At 38.9% G+C, this 20398-nt stretch overlaps 1 protein-coding gene across 1 annotated transcript in view; it reads left to right on the forward strand.

The window, feature by feature from the left end:
* The window catches only part of LOC121513112 (myelin basic protein-like), a 79579-nt gene that overhangs the window by 31960 nt on the left and 27221 nt on the right, over positions 1–20398 (forward strand). Inside the window, exon 2 of the mRNA XM_041792634.1 lies at positions 1787–1842. Within this exon, the coding sequence (XP_041648568.1) occupies positions 1801–1842 (42 nt within the window). The 5' untranslated portion in view covers positions 1787–1800. The remainder of the gene's footprint in view (positions 1–1786; positions 1843–20398) is intronic.

Raw genomic sequence — 20398 nt, forward strand, 5'->3', positions numbered from 1 at the left:
GCGCTATCATCACAGAGACAGATGTGCTTTCACTTATCTATCGTGTCGAGGATCTGTGAGAGAGCCCACTGGCTACAAGATTTTTAAGATAAAAAAAAAAAAAAACACTTTGATAGTCCATTTGTGCAAAATGGAAAATGTCTATGCATCTGTCTGTGTGTGTGTGCTAAAATGCAGGCTAATACTCATCATTCCAGTCCGTCAAAATGACAGACAGCCTTAAAAATTCTCTGTCATCCTTCAAAAAAATCTGTCAAAGACGGAAAATATAGGGTTAAAGACCCTGGAAAGTGAAAATAAATCTGTATTTAGGTTTGTTGTATGACAGATCACTGTGTTATGAACCCCTAAATCAAATATCAGTCAAATAAAACATCTCTAAGTTTATAAAATCAAGCTTCAAAATCATGAAAAAGAAGGCAGTAAAATCTACTCCGGGATAGTGTGGGTGTGTCTGTTGAATGAGATGAAGCCACGCCCACTCAGGAAAAATACCCTCTCAAATATAAAAAATGCTACAATCTGCACTGAGGAAAGCACTTATGCTATTAGCCTGTCTCTTGACTTTTGTTGTCATTAGAAAAAGGGACAAAGTCTGTTTTTCTGGGTCAAATCTCTGTTATGATGCTTTAAATGATCCATATCCACTGTGGCTGATAGATTTGACAAATTTACCTCACAATGAACAGAAAAACAGCATTTAACTGACTGTTAACTTTCAATAAAGGCAGTGACATCAGCTAACAACAGCCTGTACTGAGATGAACTGCTCTGCGATTTTATATTGTAGTGTTAGAGGGGTGGGATCATTCCCCACTGTGAAGTTGTCAGTAGGTATGTGATGTGAGCCCAGTATGCTGGCTAAAGTTAGCAATCAGCTAACTTGGGTACTAGTGGCTTTATTACAGCTTTAAAAGAGCATTTGACTGGGATTTCAGGCCCATGTTGATGAATAAATTAGGCAGTTAAGCCGACTTATGTCTTTTATCCATCCATTTATTTTCCTCTGCTTATTTAGGGCCGGGTCGTGGTAGTAGCAGGCTGAGTATGTCATCCCAGTCATTAATTCTTCCCTACAACACTTTCCAATTCCTTCTGTTGGATCCTGAAGCATTCCCAGACCAGATTGGATATATATATAACAGACCCTCCCTTTGGAAGAGCTTCAAATGATTGGTTGATAGAAGCTGTAATGAAATGTGGGTGGTTTAATCCCTGACAGTTAACACCCCTAACCTGACTCCTGACCCTAAATGCATAAAGAGATCAGTTAATCCACATAAATGTTGACCTTATGAAAGGATAAGTATGAAAACAGTCTTCCTCTGAGCTTTCTCTGTGCCGTGTAAAATCCTGGACCAACCGTAGATATGCATGCATGTTGCCATGGTTATCAAATGATTCAAAATAAATGTATATAGCACATAAGGGTATAGCTTGAACAAGAAAGGATTAGATCCTTTTACAACAGGTCATCAATCTGAGATGAATTATAGGTGTTAGGGGCCACAGCAGCAGTTGTCCTTAAGCAAGTCCAGGTTCAGATCTGGTCTGTGTTACCCTTCCTGTATGGCCCTCTCTCTCTTCCCTCAGTTTCTGATTACATTCACTGTCCCATCTCAATGAAGGCATATAAAGACTGGCTAAAATGCAGCAGGGATTCCCCTGTGATGTTGTGTTTTTTAGTGCTACAGGTTCATGTATTGACTCGAGAAAAGCAGCCTTTACATTATACACTGTTTACCATCTTCCCCTGGAGTGAACTTGATCTCTCTTTCTCTTCCAGTCTCTGTCAGCAGCATGGGCCAGCATCTAGTAAAGAGGGAGTCACCAGACATCAAGGTAAGAGTCCTCTGTTGGTTCTCTAATGTCGGGTTTGTACCCTTTGAAGAATAACAACATGAAATGTGTTTGTAAGTGAGTCTGAGGGCGGAACATGTGTTACTTTTAGCCTTATCAGTGTGAGGGCTGGCCTTTATCAGCAGGACTTTGAACTCTGTTGTGGACAAGCTGCCAGCCTCCATCAGTCATCCTGATTTGTGACCTCCACTGAGCTGATTTTGTTTGTGTGCTTATTTTTCTCCCTCTAGAGCTTCACTGAAAAACACAACTCCATATATGCAAATGCATTGAGAAGTGAAAAAGTATGACTAATGCCGTCTCCTCACCCCATATGGGAATTTTTCATAGAGGGTGGAGGTGAAGCAAACATTGAGTAGATGACTCTGCCAAGAAGCTTTTTTTGTATGCTAATACCCAATTATCCAATTTACTTGGAATACAGCGTTATTAAAAAATACACATTTTTCATTGTCAGCTTTTTTTTTTATTTAATTTGTTGTGACATATTTGCACTTTGCATCCCAAACATTCACTTCTCTGCAACTGTGTGCAACCCACTCCTAATTGAACTGTTTCCATGACAACTTTCACAGCATAATGAGACTAGAATAGCTCTTGTGCGTCACCCTTTGAACCCATAACCCTTTAAACCTTTAAGGGTCCTTGCTACAGTACTTCATGGTAAAACCCATCTGACCTAGAGAGACTAAAAGCATGATCGCTTGATCATAAATCCTATCCAGGTACACAAGCTTTCACTGAAAGACAAGCTTTCATGATCATCAGGTCAGTGGCTCCATGGCTGCACCTTCAAGGTTACATTCAGTAGGTTTACATACAATTAGGCAAAGTGGATTTATTGTGTTTGCTCAATTAAACAGGACTTTAAAATGAATGTAAAATTGTTAGTCTAACCAAAATTGTACTGAATCATTTGTTTTATTGAAACAAACTTTGCCATATTTTGATGACTATTTTGCTTTGGTTTGTGGTGGCATGAATGCTACAGTCTACATACAACTTTGTCTCCATTTTAATCGATCCAAATACTGTCGACACTCAACTGTTTTGCTGTATATTTGCGAGTCATCGTGCAACAGTAGGCCACATGTCAGTAGCTGACTGAAGCTAAAGCAGCAAGCTGTAGTGGGTGGCTATGTTACACAGCATTTGACCTGTTTGGTCTTGACAGAGTGAAGTGTAAAGGCTAACCATAGCTACCAATAAAAAATGCAGCAATGTTGGAGCTCCACTCCTTAATTGCTTCAAGTCCTCTGAGCTTTATGTGGATAAAATGACCTTAGTCAGTCTCGCACATGCACCTCAATTTGACCCAAACTTGCCTAGTTGTTCAGCACAACTTTCTAAATTTGAGCCCTGACCCGGGTGTCATTGAGCATGCATTTGTGGCATAGAAGACATGTTAGAGCAGTAATTCCTAAACTTTTTGTGGCAGATCCCAGCAAGCTCCCAACTCTTATAATACACCTGAACAAATAAATGAATGTCGATACAAATATACATCTCCCAGAGGTAGGATGCGACTGTTTCATTTAGCCGTTGCATGGGTATATTTCACATTCATCTGGGAAACCTCCCATAGAAAGTGTTTGGGAAGGTCAGGACTTTTTATGAAGTTCACAGAAGGTGATTGGACAAAAGTTCTGTCTGTCACATTCATTATGTGTGACAAGACAAAATGAGGTTGTATGCATGCAAAGCTGCAGTACAAACACTGCCATAGTATTTGACAGTCTTGTAGTACTTGAGTCCAGGACTCAGACTTGAGTCCGACTCGAGTCCTGATTTGGAGGACTCGTGACTCGACTTGGACTCGAGCGCCGATGACTCGGACTCAAGCTTTAACTGCACCAGGACTCAAGGATGACGAGGGGAACTCGAACCATTTTAGCTGAAAACTATTTTATATTGTAATATTTGTTGTTTTTGTGTGCGAAAACCCCGCATGACTGATCAGTGTTCACGCAGTGCCCAGTGTGCATTAACCTGCATGCGCGTTCACATGAGTCTAACCTGCTGTCTGTAAAAACAGCCAGAGGAGAGAGGAGGAGGAGCAGGGGAGACGGAGAGACAGAGAGAGGAGCTGATAGGTTGATAGGTAGCTTAAACCTGTACCCCTTCTCTGTATTCCCGTAGTAATCTTTGCAAGAAATTTAACTAAAATGCAGCCAGCCTACTTTTGAATGGCTGAAAATCTCCATCAGCTGCTGAATAGCTCAGACTCGTCATATTCGCTGCTCTTGCTGCTGTAAAATAATCCTCCTCAGTCTTGGACAGAGTGATAAAAACTCTTAAACCTTGTAGTGAGTCCCATTAGTTAAAAATATCAATCCAATGTTGAAATCTGCATTAACAGCAGCGAGATCACACTGATTAGTAAACTAAACGAGGTGGCATACGGCAAAATTATGATGTGTTTAATGACAACTCAGACTATAGAGTATCAAAGGGGGACGAAGTTAAGACCTTTTTTTGATGTGTTCAAATGTCCCACGGAGAAAATTGGAATTTTCGTTTTTGTGAGAAATCTGAATAAATCCAGTCATTTGAAAGGAGGAACATTTAGTATAAGATAGATGTAGAGCATAAGTGCAGTTAAAAACATGTCTCATTTTTTTCCACCCTAAATACACAAATAACCCTGTTAATGTAACTAATATTATAGATGAAGAGTGTAACAGCTCCTGTAGCCCTTTAGAATAAAAAGTTGAAGAAATACATACATTAATAAAACACAGAAGTGGAGCCCACCTGGACAGCTGGAATGGCTTTAAAATAACTAATAATTTGATTTAATTTGGATCTAGGTTTTACGTACTTGGGACTCAACTAGGACTCGAACACTGGTAATGGGGACTCGACTCGGATTCAGGTAAACAGGACTAGACTCGGACTCGACTCAGATTTTTCTTTGGTGACTGGACTACAGCACTGGTATATGAACAGTGAAACACTATACAAGTGTGGCTTATTGCTCTTGTTTAGATAAAGAATTGTGGAACAACTCTGATAAAAATGTGAACTTTCTACAGCTACATCTGAGCAGCTTCACCAGCAGAATAGAAACTAGCTTAAAGGGGATGTAACCACTTAGTAAAGCTGGAGATAATTCAGTCAAAAAAATCAATTCTCCCTGGTGCTTGTAAACAGTACAAGTACAGTTGTCCAGTTTCACTGCCTAATTGAGTGCTAACCATGGCCTCTTCTAAATCTGCATGCAAATATAGCGATAAATAACCATTTATAGTATGTTTGCATACATTTTGGGCATGTGGGATACTCAGTATTCATCACAGGCCCAATGTGTCAAGACCAGAGGCTGGGAGGGCAGCAAGAGTCAAGCTTGACACATGTTGACACATGTGAGGCTCTTTTGTCCAGGCTTTTTCAACCCTCGGTAATCCACCCTAAGACCGCTTGTGGTTTTCAGGTCCTTGGGACATCCACATTATGGCCAGGGGCTTGTGGCAACCCTACTTCCCACTCAGACTGTACCCTAAACCGAGCTTACTCGCCACATCCACCCCTTACTCCACCCTTGGGGTGTGGACTTTGTTATTTTTTCAAAAGATTATTTTCCCATGCCCTTGGTAATATGCAAAGACATCCAGAGCACATTCAAGGTTGTGTTAGTCCTCCTTCCTGCCCAATAGTACCCTCAAGAAGCCTACTCTCCACATCTATGCCTTATTTCAACCTCAGTTTTTGGCTCAAACTAGCTTAAAAGTTCTTCACGGTGCTGTTATATCAGTTAATGAGAATTTCCACACAACATTTCCTAATTTTGTCAGAGTTCAGAGCCCCCCTGACAAACAGCAGATATTTTGCCATGCTCGTCAATCATCTTGTTCTGCTGTTCAGTCCAATGTTTCCTTAGAACAGCAAACTGGATTAAAGTCTCAGACAGTAGGGCGTCATCATGGTTGTGTTTTCTGCAGCTGTGGGACTTTGTTTTGGCTGCAGTTGGGCAGAGCTGTAAGAAAAAGAACAATTCAGGCACTTGATAAAGCATCAGGGTGTATTGGGGAGCTGTAAAATACATACGGTGTCTTTGCCCTAGTATAACGAGCAGGAAGTGTAATCATATGTGAAAAAAGGCTTGTAGGTCTTGTGGTAAATTAAGTGTAATTTTCTTCCCCCTCTTTTATAACAGGAAATGTATCAAGCCCTTTACAATGGGCTTTTTAATTTCCTGGGAAGCAAGGTGCTCCTGGGCTTCTGCTTGACAGAAACAGTCCTCATTTTTGTCTCAGCTTTTCACAATAAAAGCATTTATAATAGCTGGACCATAAAAGCTTGAGTTGTACCAAGTATTTATGATTTTTCTAGGTAGTTGTGAGGAGTCCTAATACTTGACTATTCTCAAAAAGCCGTAGACAATAATGAATCATAACCACATGGGTTGAAAGTACTCTGTACATGGTAGGCTGTAAGGGTGAACCCTGCTTCCTGCCTCTGTAATCCGTCTCAGTGTTGACAACTTGCCCGCTGCCTGTAATGGACGGGCGAAGTAACCCTGCTGGAGACGAGGGCAGCCTGAACCAGCAGGGAGGCTGGTAGCTTCGTTCATAGGTGATTTGTTTCCTCTGTCTGTGAAGCACACTCAGGAGAGAGAAGAGCAGGAAGCAGAGAGGCGGATTAATTTGTGGAGGTTGAAGCTGCCAGGAGAGGTGTTAGAGCTGCAAGTCGCACCTAAGCTGCATTGTTTATTGAGCTTTTATAATAACTTTGAGCATATCCCCAGGGTGACCATTTGTTTTTCACTTTCTTTTGGCCCGATCGCGGTGACATTAAAGTCAATTTGAAGGTCTTGCAAAACAGCCAGTTGTCATAGCGACAGTCAAGCAGGAACAGTGCGTGACAGAGTGAGGCAGGTTGTGTTTAGATGCTGTTGTCTGAGTCATGATCCTTTTCCCAATCCCTCATCATTTCATGAAGGTTGAAATGTACTCATACCTCCTCATGACAGCAGCTCAGACCAAATATTTCTCTCTCAGTGGTGTAAAAATGTTAACTAATATTTGACAGCCTCATATTCTATGTAATGGAACTCTGAGACACCTCTGAACTTGTTTTTCAGCACTTTTAACAAGCATTTGAAACAGGGACAGGATTACACAATTTATTGAATGGATGGAGAATAATAGATGTGTACAAAGCTTGGATGTGACTCTGCACACCTGTGTGTTGGTGGGGGTGTCAGCAGGCACCGTGGGAGTAAAGATGAGATCGAAGCAGATTGTCTAATTAGTACTGAGTCATTATAGTTGCAAAACTCAAGGCCACTTCTAACATTTTGAGTAGGGATGCTTGACATTATTGGCTTGATATCAGTATCCATCATGTTGGGGGTTGTGGGACACAACAAATGGGTCACTCCAAGAGGGATAAAATCCTGGAGGATTAGTTGGAAGAAAGGGGAAACCAAAACAAAATAAAGCCTATGCTTTAGTCACCCATAAAACTTACAAACATGATCATACTGTTAGTGAAGATAAAATCATGAAGACGTTACTCTGAGTGTTAATCAAAGTGGATATAGAGGCAAAAAGATGGCAAGTGGAGCTGATATTCAAGTGTCTCTATTAGTGCCTGTAGAGAGAAAGAGAGGGGGAGAGAGAGTGAGAGTCTATCTGGGTGAGTAGCCCTGCCCGTTGAGCCCCATATACAGCTATGAGCACTGCTACTCACACCTGGTCTGATCCCCATCATATTCCAATGTCTCAATGATCACCTGAATGCTTCCACCTCTATATGCAAATAAACATGGAGCTTCATTCACCTTCAGTAGGCTTCAAAAATAAGAAAAATGGCAACATACCAGGCACACAAGCGATGACTTGTCCTGTTCTGCTAATTTAAACTTTCATTTAAAATATTTGTGTGAGTTTTATTGTTCAGAGATACAAAGATGTATCCAACATGGTGAATTCATCTGATCATGTGGAGTTCCTTTTAAATCAATTACAAAGGGCAACTAGGGAGCTGACAAGAGAACTGAAACTCCTCAGGAGACATGGAAAACTAACACTAAAGGGTAAAGGTTTCCAGCACTAACTAACTTATATTTGATTATTCTTTAAACGTACACAGAATGATTCAGAAACGCCCAGGGAGATTGTCACATTTACTGCCCATCCAAGAATACCACGAAAGATGATTTCCTTATCTCTGGTGGAGAGATAATGAGTCAGCACAGAGTGCTGCAACCCTCAAGTATATATAAGCTTGCCACACCAATCAATCAGGGGCAATCAGCCACACACATTTCTGGCACTGCACTGATTGATCACACTCAGTGAGTGCCCAGTGTGATCCCCCTCGCCGGTATCAGTAGGTATTAGCTTAAAAAGTGAAATACTGTGAAACACCAAACAATCGCCGGGTCCCAATTAACCGCCGGGTGTGGCAGTACATTTTGATAAATAAACGCCTGTTTCAAATAAATGCCGAGTGTAATTTATTTACAGCTCCGATATGTGACTGAGATGAGATCAGAACCGTATAGAATCAACTCACAACTCCCCCTCCCTTCCTGTTCTTCTCCCTGTTTGAGCTCCGTAGCTCCGCCCCTTTCCTTCCGTGCCTCCCTTCTACAGACTACGGTGCCTCCTCGCGGGTGAGAATGTCTGCTGGTAAAGCGCTCATGGAGTTATTTTGCTCTGCTTTTCCACTGAAATCAATGGCCGAATCACAGGCATGAAAACACTTCATCTCATCATGAACAAATTCCACACAGGACCGAACACCGCCGTAATTCCGCCATTGAATCAACTTCTCACTGAGCTGAGATACGGAAGCTACAGCGGCCAATAGGAACGCTCCCTCTGACCTGAGCCTGATTGGCTGCCAGTACCAGCCCTCCTCATTGGCTAGGGCACCCCCGTTCCTTGCTCGTTTTCTCAAGTGAGATAGCAGCGCCATGCCCTGGTGCAGCCAAAAAATAAAAAGTACGACATTAACTTTAAACTGTCTGTCGTCAACTTTGTGTTTGTTTAGTTTCTTACCAGTATTTAAAGTGTTTAGAGAGTATTGAGTTGACAGAAGAAGACAAAAGTATAACTATGGTACTGTAATCTTGTCTTAAAAGTGTAAAAGTGATATTCATACTGGTGTAAATAAATAGTTTGATCAAATTTACCATATTTTTCCAATTTTTGCTAAGCAAGATTTTTGTGAGAAAGGAATTAAACGCCTGTTCCAAATAGCCGCCTGGTCCCTAATAAACGCCTGGTCTGCTCAGGGATTGAGACAAATAAACGCTATTATTTGGTGTTTTATGGTAATGCAATAGCAGATATGAAAATGGATTTCAATATGTACAGCTGATATATCACCCATAGGTATCAGCAGTGTCTGCGATATATATCACCAAAATATACAACTGTACTATCAGATATAGGTGGTTGCCAAGGGCACCACACATCAAGGGGGGGCATTGTGAGACCCAGCCTCTCTCTGCACTGGGGACACTTGGTACTCTTTTTAATAGATTAAAAAAACGTGTCTATATTATTCATCCCTAGTTTTGTGAGCGTGACATTGATTTTGTGCTCAAATTTTTCACAAATCCTTTCTCTTAAAACCTGCCTTTATGCTTAGAATTGCCTTGGCCATTGAGTTTCTCTGTGATGAAAATGTCTTTCTGCTCTTAAATCTGTAGTCTCTGGCTCAGATTGTTTGTGCTCATGCTCAAACTATTTTTCTCTCCCTCATATCTTCTGCCATTTCTGAAACAGCCGCTCCAGGATTTCCCCATCACTGTCTGCTCACTTTTCTGCTCTTAAGGGTTTTTTTGCACCAGCCAATAGGAAACAGGCAGAGGGTCAACCAGTCACATTTCTACCTGTTGCCAGGTACTTTAGCTTCACTGCACAGAGCATCCCATACAGCCAGCTGCTCTTTCTTTCCTGGTGAGCAGGTTTAGTACCATTAAATATAAATGTAAATGCTTTAACCAGAAGTGTGTACGCAGTTTGTTTCCCAAAGATTCTACCCAATAGATTTTTTGTTTTACAGTATTCATTTGAAATGCAAGTTTTCACATAACACTATCAAATAAGTGGCTTCAAACTTATGATGGAAACACTAAACCAGAACTCAGCTTAAGAGCATAACAAAACAACTGGATGTTAAGTTTGAGTTTGATTTATCTGTTACATTTTTCAATGTGTAATAATTGATTTTAGTTAATCCATCATTTTGACATCCCTATTTTAATTTGATTTAACCAGTAAAAAGCTTAAAGAGTCATTGGTGAAGAAAATATAAGTATCATCAGAAATCTGTGGCTTCAAAAACAGCTCAGGCATGCAGGACAATGAACATTAAGGTAAAATTACAATCCTTTCAGACAGAGTCTGTGCATCCAGCATGAAAATAATGGGGTTATTTCTGTAAAGATGCTTTTTAATCTTCATGCAATCTGCAACTGTATGACTGAAAGTGAGAAAAGTGAAGCCACTGACTTGAAGGCTTAATTCTCCAGATGAGGGAGCTTGATGCTCAGATTGTTGGCCCTCAGTCTTCACCACTGTACCCAATTAGAGCTCTGCATGTGCACAGCCAGCCCAGTAGGAGTTTTCTTGCCTTCTCTGTGTGGGATCTGAATCATAGCTGGACTTTTCCCACCCCCAGTCTGATCTCTTTGTACTTTTTGTTGCATACAGTTTTGTTTAGTTTGGGTTTTGTTGTATTTGGCTGTGATTTGACCCTTAATCACGTTTTAAGCCTTCAATAAAAGGAGAAGGTGGTATGATTAAAACTCCTTTAGGCAGTTCATGATCAAACTTGAGTAGAAACTTGTAAAAGACTTGGAAAAGCTGCACATTTTTCGGTCTTTCAGTGGCATTATTTCACTATCATAGTAAAAAGGTCAGATGAAATGTGCTCCACTTCTCTTCCATCTTTAAATTGTTGACAGGATGAAAATCTGAAGCTCCAGCTGTGACCAAACTACCAGCATGGATTTCTTTTGATAGGAGCCAAAACCAGAAAGGTGTTCAAAAAGCCACACTCCTCTTCACCTGTCACTACTCAAACATAAGGACTACTTCGGCACATTGAATCTCAGCCAGTCACTTTGCATTTAAAGGGTATCAAAGGGTGAAGTGGGGGTAAAGCAGCATCTGAACCACCTCTGAAACTTTGAAGAAATTAGGTTTTTGAAATTGCCTTTCTACTCTAACCCTCTAGATTTTCATTCTCATACATGTACCATAAATAATTGATTTTGTTCTCCATCTATTGTGAATTGGCCTGCAGTAAATGAGAAAATATGAAAAGTGTAGTACCAACTCAAAATCACAGTGGGGATAATTTGTGTGTGAATATTAGCTCCAAAAGGATAAATGCAACTCCTGCTTCTTTTGTCTGGTGTATAACCACAGCATAATATAAACTATTTCTTCCTCATCAAAGTGAAAAACTGGCAATGATATCGATCATTTCTGTTTATTCGTGGGTTTTTTAGAGAGACAATCATGTAGCAATCATCAGAGAACATGCATCTTACAAATTGGCTTCAAATTCAAACGGTGGGCGTTGCTGGACAGGTGTGAGAGCTTTCCCCCAATAATTATCACCTGGTTGGAACATGGAAATAGCACAGTTTTAACATGATGGTAATTATCTGAGACAGGATGTACCTATGTTTGACTGTGTTTCCTAACACTGAGCAGTACGACAATTAGTACGACAGTTAGCAGGTTTAAAGGTCACCATGTGAGGATGGCAGGAGAAAAACATCCAGAATTGGCAGGTGGGATCCTAAATGAGCTGCTGCTCTCATCTCATTTACAGGCCTACAGGGTCAGGTGATGCACCTCTGCTTTCAGCACCAACCTCCTTGTTCAGTAAGAGCTATATTTAATAAGCAGGCAGTAACGAGAAGGTGTGGGGACATTCTGACAGCCCCACAATGCCCTCCTGCTGCTTCACGCAGAAGAAACAGCTCATATCTGTTTTTCTCCTTCATTTCTTTCCAGTATCTTTAGTGGCCATATGAAGGAGCCATACAGTGTGTGGTGTATAATGCCACACAGTAGTCTTGTCCGTGGCTCTATTGGCACACTGGTGCAAAATGCTTAGTCCATATGTCAGGCTGGTGTTTTTCTGAGGCTTCTGCTTGAATTTCAGGCAACCAGCAGCACCAGACTGTTTAAGATATCAAAAGGAATTTAAGTGTCTTGCATGATAGGTCAGATTCTTTCTGCTGTGATGTGAAGTCAGTGTAGCAGTCATGGCCCACCATTTGCTCACTCAAGACTGTCTTCCCTTCCACATCTCGTCCTGTGGATGTCTTTTCTCCAGTGATAGCAACAGCCAAAAGCATTTTGTTTTTAAGGTTGTCATTCCAGACAGCTGTCTACATTCACACAGTTCTTAATAACTGAGAGATTTTCTCCAAACGTTGTTCATATATCCACTTAGACTCAAGGATAAACTAATCCAATTTAAAAGTCATAGGCCTTTTTCATATTTGGCACTTAACTTTTTCAGATCCTGAAACTTATATGATGTTAGACAAAGATAACCTGGATATATACAAAGTTAAGTTTTTAAACAAGGATTTTTTTTATCAAGGGAAAAAGCAATCTAAACTTACTGGGCCCTACAACTGAAAAAGTAGTTAACCTAATAACTGGTTGAACCACCCTTGGTAGCAACAACTGCAAGCAAGCCTTTAAGGCAATGTGTCCTCACTGTTGAGGGATTTGGGCCCACTGTTCTTTGCAGGATTTGCCTAGAACTTTCAATGGATGGAAAAGTGAATTAGGATGACTTGGTTTGGCTCGGCATGGCCAAAAGTCACAGTGCAAAAGCCCCACAAATGGTTTTTTGTAATTCTTTTTACAGGTGAAGTTGATGCTGTGGGCAGAAGTATGTTCATTGAAATATTTCAAGTCTTTGCAGGTGTATTTGTCTAATTTTATTAATAGAAGTATTTATTTTCTTTTCATATTAGTTATAGTCACCTAACAAGTCCAGATAAACATCTTGTCTTTTGACATGATTATTATAAATTGAATTTCTAGCTGAGATATAAAAAGAATAGCTGTAAAATTTAATTAAGTTTCTTGAAATACGATAAAGATCAAGATACATCAAAGGTCTAATTTCCTCTTAGATATTTTTTTTCTGATAACAGTCACTTCAAGGTTTATGTTTGCTTTTAATATCTTCAGATCAGATGTTTTATCTAGACTTGTCATGTAGATGTAGCTTACATAAAAAGTGACTAACTTCTTTACTGCCTTTGAACACAATCACTTGTTAACTTTTTAAAAAGTCTGTGTTGTTCTTTGGTCAAAACATGGCATGGATCAATTAACAGAGGAGGTTTGGCCCAGTGTAAACCAGCTCTAGACAGCCTTTCTTATAATGCTCAGTTTTGGTTTGTGTCACTTTAAATGTAAAAGAGCTCTTTCTCAATCTGTCCCACTATATTCCATATTAAATAAAAGTCTGAAGCACAAAACTAACCGGGATTCACTGTTAACGTTACATCCTATGAAGCACCTCAATTGCCACAGTTCTGGACAGTTCCACAAGTAAACTTATGCCCACTTTTGCTGCCTACTTGTTTTTTTCTTTGTTTGTTTCTTTGTTTTTTTTTTAATTGAGGAGTATTTTTAGGAAATTCTGAACTCCATAAGGAGTATTCAATAAACTTTAGACTTATTTTTTGTTTCATGGGGAATTTTCAAATAATCAGGGATAAAATCTGTTTTTTGCTCTTTTTCTTCTTTTTTTTTTTTTTTTTTTTTTTACCAATGTGTCTCACCTAGGGGTGCACCGATTGCAATTTTCTGGCTAATCACTGATCTTTAAAAAGCCTGACCTGCCGATTCCAATTTTGGCCGATACAATTTTTTTTTTTTTTTTTATAACTGACAGCATACACCTTAAATGTTCCAATCTTATTTTATTGAAAAACATTGAACAATACCTGTGAAACAATACAAACTTGTTGTTTTAACTGCACATGAGGTAGTTCTCTCAAATATAAATGAAAGTTTAGAGCATTGCTGTCCAAACTACTAAATTATATCCGTTCCTTTAGTCTTTCATTTTTCACATTTTAGTAGGTAAAGGTACATATGACACCAATCTTATCCACCAATCTTATCTAAGTACCAGCCGATCACCGATCCCTCAAAATTAAGGAAATCGGCACCGATTCCGATTCTCACCTGTACTTTTTTGTCTTAAAAATCTTGTGAAACATCAACCCTGTGGTGCGCAGTCAATCTGTAAACATCCTCCTCTTCAGGACAACTTGGACTTTAAGAATATGTGTGCTTCAGTAATGTCACTTGACTTGTAAAAAAGTTCTGGGACTATAAAGACAAAAAACAAACAGAAATTAAAACAGATTTTTATGTATTTTTACTTTTTGTTTTTGCACAAACTTGTTCTCCCATCTCTTGGAGACCAAAAAGTGAAAAATAATCATTCTGTAACAAAGTCTTCAAAATATTCTCAGTTTTACCAAAAAATAAAAAAGTCTTTGTGCTTTTGTGAATTTGAGTCATTATTCAAAGCAGTTCCTGTCTGCAGAGACACAGAGGGACACGTCACAGCCTCTCTGTGTCTCGATCTCTCCATTATGAGTCATTCAAGATCTGTCCTCCAGTTTCTAAGTGTTTGCACAAGCACTGTTCAGCAAAGCATGACATGACGATGAAACAGCCTGCAAATTGGTAGTCACAGCCCAGTCACAGTGCATTGTGGGATACAAAAAGACAATACAGCAGAAGGCATTAGCTGCCAGCAGCAGGAAAAATCAAAAATGGATTGTATAATGGATAATACGATGTTCAATATTGAAGTTACTGATGTGGAAAGTTCCAGGCATTCTAGAAAATGTTCTACAAGAGCTATGAAGTCATAGCATAACAGAAAGAAATCAAGCAAGTGGCTATGATTTATGGTTTGAAAGTTATTTAACTATTAATTATTGTGTTGGACTCAGAGGGTTTAAAAGACACTTTTAAAAGCTTTTTTACCTCATTATGTGAAAGTTATCCATGAAACAATAATGTTGGTTTAGTGAAAAATCCCTATGGTCTAAAGTTTATTTTTATTTATTTGGTCCTCCTCAATAACAAAAGAAGAACAAAAAACACAAGAAATACTCTTTACAAACTATGTGTTTAAAAACAGTGAAATAAAAGATTTTTTTTAACGGAAGAAAAAAACAATTAAAGATTTATTCTGGTGAGCTGCCTCAGTGCCCAAAGATACCAGCTGAAAATCAAATGAAATCACCAGCAGCTCAGCTCCTGGACTGAGGATTAGATTTTCCTTTTTTTCTTGAAGAGAGAGAAACAGCTGTTAACATTGTTCATAGGTGTGTTTGAAAAAAAAACTCCAACAAAGTTTGGAATGCTGATTGTGTATGACAGTGTGTGCACCAGTGATGCACAAAACATCATGACACTACGGGTTATTCCCTGCCAGGGCAAACATTTGCCTTCACCAGTTTGTTTTACCATCAACTAAAGAATACACCCTCTGAGACATATCTTTGAGTAATAGTACAGTCTATCATTTTTTTAATACTTAGAAACTGAATGTGGAATTTGGATTGTAATGAGGTAGATTTGCTTTTGGAGGGTGTTTTTGTGCAAGCAGATCTATTAGAGACATTGATTTAGTGAGCAATGTTTTTTTTTTCCTCAATTTTAACATGTGATGGGATGTTACATCACCTTTTCGTGAGTGCAAGCAGCATAAAAAGAGATGACAGTGATTTTCTTTGCAATGACCCTTTGTACCATTGATCTCTGATGGCTCTTCTCCCTTTGTTTCTCCTCATGATTACTCTGATGTAAGACAGCAGCAGAGTGTTGTTACTGTCCCACTTTTATTCTAGTTTGCTCGCTGCTGCCACCTCTCCAAATGTCCTGTTGTATTACCCTCTTTGCACTGAATAGAGGAGGTTGTGATGACTATTTTTCTAAGGAAGTTGACAATTTAAAGAAAACACCTGTAAAACTTTGGTTTGGATATCTAAAGATGCGGGCTATAAATCAAAAACTCTGATTGGCTGTTCCAGCTCTTTTCAAACAATCAGGGGAGTCCTCTGTTGAGTGCAGCACTTATGTTGTTCTCAGACACTTGTTCTGTAAGGACACTGCTTTCTGAATGTGTTTGATTGATAGTTCAGCTCACTTTTGTTAACCTTAGTAGTTCCTTAGAGTCTCAAACTTCAACTTTTCAAAATAAGTCCCACTTTATACACATTTGAGGTATGAGCTGTTCAATATTAAATGATATTTAATTTTAATTCTGATTCATGGGGTGAAATTTTGATATAAAATAAATGTTTGATTCAAACTGATTCCAGATTCATAGAAATATCCCTCTTTTTCACAAAGTCCTGCCTTTTCAGTCTGTTGTGCGCAGAGAAACTGCTAATCATTATTTGAAAATAAAAAAAAAACACACAAAATTATGCTGGAGATAATGCAGGTGTAATATTTGTAAAATTTTTATCAGCTGATCACATCAGTGCTCATGTACAGATAATAAACCTAGAACAAAAACAATAATGGAGAGGCGCAGGACTGTATATTTCACCCATGCCCCAAACAATGCATTATTTTTTGGTGAAACAAAACAGCATGTTATCTCTAGACAGTGATCATTGTCATTGCACCCACCTGTCCAAATGAACTTAGAATAAACATGGCCAGCTTTTTGCAGCCTTTGTGAACACTGTTCACCTGCCTTTATCCATATGATTTCTATGATCACAGTACAATGGCTCCACTGTGTTCCAAATTATTATGCAGATACTGTTTTTGTTAATTTGTCTACAGAATTGGCAGTCAGTAGGGTTAGTGCTATTTTAGTAACTTAAAATGCAGTTTCCGAATGATTATGCAAAACAGAGTTTAAAAACATCCAATAGTTTCTAAGGGATTAAAAACAGAAGTCTGTTGTAATTTATTGCATTAGGAGGTTTTTTTTTATTTTTTTTTTTTTTATCAAATCTATTTTAATCACAAACATTTTTACAGATAAACTTCCATATTAACATAGGAGCCCTTTCTCTGATATCACCTTAACACCTCTCTCATCCATTAAACTTGTAAGTCCATGTATAGTTTCTGCCAGTATTTCACTTGAGGATGCCTGAATTGCCTCCCAGCAACTGGGTAGTTAGAGACTCCACATATTTTACTGCGGTCAGTTTGACACTTTCAGGCACCTTAAAGGGGCCTATCCATGCACTTCCTATGATTGCAGTCCAAAACATCCCTCCCCCACCTCCTTGTCTAGTCTAGCTCTTTTAATAGATTTTCCTTACATAAACTTTCCTTATTACACCTTTATCTGAATGAAACCATCTGCGCTCTGAATCACACACAAATCTTTTCACAGTACGACAAACGCTCTTCATTTTTACTGAAATATACTGTTTTCATAAATTTTGCAAGATACTGCACAATGTCATTCTTTCATCTGCAGAAATTTTTTTCTTTTTCTCCATATTGCATGAAACCTGTGACTTGCTTAATAATGTGGAACATCCTCCTTAAGTAATTTCCCTTTAATTAGCCTCAGCTGGCAAACTAATGACCAAACTTGTCTGAGAATGATGTCAGAAGCAGAACAAATGAAAACTTTAATTGAGAAAAGTAAAGATCAAATGTTTGTTTTGTTGAAATCATATTTGCATAATAATTTGGAACACAGTTTAAATATGTCTTGAGTTGAACTTATAAACAGAGCATAGATCTCTTCGAACCAACCCCATTCACATAGGAAGTGTCTAAAAAACATTTTGTAAACCACGGCACAGTGATGACCTTTAAGAGATTTGCATATGTGCTTGTTTGTAATGCTTTTTCAGCCCGAGCCTCAGTTTCTCTCTCTGTATGTTTATTATGTGCCCACATTTCTTCACTGTCTGTGTTTATTCCTCAGACATTCAAACCCACACGGAAGGGGAAACTGATTTGTCATCAGAGGAGGAGGGTAAATCTGTCAGAGGATTTATAAAACTTGAAGATGAGCAATTCAGATCTAACTTTGACTTGAAAGCTCTAAATTAAAAAAAAAAAAAAAAACTGAATAATGATTTTAACTTTAGTGACAGATAAATATGACGTGTGGACTTGTTATTTTTTCGCCGTGACATTGACAGCTCATTGACAGCAGATATTTCAACAATTCATCTTACATAATGCATGGAGTTATGACTTCAAACAGGCTGAATCAGAGCAGAGCAGATAAGGAAATGCAGATAACATGTCTTGAAAGCCTGATAATAATGGTGTTTTTTGTTATAACACACAAACTTTCAACTTGAATTTTATTAACCTATTTTGCACATGGACTCCTGACATTTTTGAGACAATTTCAGGTCATTCAGTCCCTGATATTTGAAGGAAATTGGCTTCCACATATGTATAGTACCTTACAGCAGGATATCACACATCCACACTACATGAAATGCTTTGTTTATGTGTGAAAGTGGGGTAGTGCATGCATAAGGAGGAAGAGAAGTCTTCCTAACTATTGGCTTTTGTCTGTTAATACCACTACAAAACAATTAAGGATGTTTCTGCATCACAAACACAGGGCAAACCAATACACAAGAATGCAGTGCTCAAACGTGACAGCCACTGTGATGTAGCCATGGTTTAGATCATTGTTTATCAAATGGTATGAGGCAAATCTTAAGTTGCTGTTTTAAAGAGGCTATTTTGTAGACATGGATATGGAGTTCCTTGGTAGTTTGGCTTGAACCTTGCCAACAACCCGCTGGCACAGATTTGATCTGGAAGTATAAACCAGGCATGTGAATGTTTCCATTCTTTTCCACATCAACAAACACCAGTTTCACTCAGACTTTTCACAAGGGAGTTTGCAGGAGAAAGTCCTCTTACAGCCAGGGTGAACTGACCCAAAGTTTGGCATTTGCACATGCACCAAACCTGGATAGTACCAGGAAAGTTTCAGCATCAGTACATGTGTGACAAAAAGCTTGTGTCTGCTCAGTATTAGCCCCCCCCCCCCAATTTCAAGGGGTTGGGCTGAGTTCCAGTAAAGTTGAGGCATTACACACAGAAGTGAGGCATTTTAAAAGTCTGTGGTCTGTTTAAGTTGATTCTTGTGTTTACAGATTCTTGGGATTCTTGGCTGCATCTTATAGGATTACGGACAAATGTGAACATAATGCTAAAGATTTCTTTTGCAGAATTACTGCATCAAAGCTGTTATGAAATCAGTCCCTGAAGGAGATGCTTAATGCTCTTATATCCACTCTGATTTGACTGAAGAGTTAGTCACAGAAGCTGTCATATCTTTTTAATTGTCTGTTTATTGGCCTTAATCCTCGTTAATAACACATGCTTACAGCAGTCTGTGAAGCTCAAGGATTTAAGATTTCAGCAGTCAGAAGTATGGGTTTCTTGTAATCCGTATCATATCCATTTTTGTCAACACTTAAAGGGGCTATATGTAAGTTTTCTGCTTTCACACTTCCCATTTCTGAGTATATATTGGTGCCACTTTATCCCGATGTGAAGAACATGGCTCTTTATTTCTTCCTTGTTTGCCTGTATAAGCCTATTGAGTCATTTATCTGTAAAGAACTCGGGCCGAATTTTCGGCAAAATTTCAATGAATGTGATGTCGGGTGCTACGTGGTATGTGCACCCCCTTGCTCTGTTTATATTAATCAAAATCAGAAATTCAAAATAAAAAAATCAGAGTAATCAAAATTTGAAATTCTTTTTGGAAACAATAGACACTGTTCCCTGTGGACTAAAGAGGAGAGGGACCACTCAGCTTGTTACCAGCATGCAGTTTAAAACCTGTGTCTCTGATGGGATGGGTTTGCATTAGTGCCCATGGCATGGACAGTGTACACATCTGGAAGGCACTATCAATACTGAAAAGTATGAAGAGATTTCAGAGCAACATATGCTCCCATCTAGTTGTCTTTGTCAGGGAAGGCCTTGCATATGTCAGCAAGACAATGCTAAACAACCTGAACTGGCCTGCCTGCAGTCCAGACCTGTCACCAATGGAAAACATTTGGTGCATCATATTACAAACAAAAATCTGGTTAAGAAGACTAAAAACTGGTCTCCTCACTTCCCAGATGTTTACAAGAGGGGATGCTACACAAAGTGAGCATGGCCCTGTCCCTACTTTTTTGAGACGTATTGCTGCTATCAAACTCAAAATGAGCTAATAGTTTCAACACATCAATAGTGATGTGTTGTTTTCATTCTATTGTGAATAAAATATGGGTTTATGAGATTTGCAAATCATTGCATTCTGTTTTTATTTACATTTTTCACAGCGCCCCAACTTTTTTGGATTTGGGGTTGTACTTCTTTTCTCTTGTACTTCTCTTGTTATTCTGACATAGTGCTTTTAGTGCCATTAAGACTTAATAGTCTGAGTGTTTCTGATGAATACATGCATCAAGCAAAAGTCTTTTCATCTAGAAACAAATCAGTATAAATAGTGACACACAACATTTGCTGTTATTTTCTGAAATTTTGAT

Source organism: Cheilinus undulatus, linkage group 8 (genome assembly GCF_018320785.1).
Source record: "Cheilinus undulatus linkage group 8, ASM1832078v1, whole genome shotgun sequence".
Taxonomy (NCBI): Eukaryota; Metazoa; Chordata; class Actinopteri; order Labriformes; family Labridae; genus Cheilinus; species Cheilinus undulatus.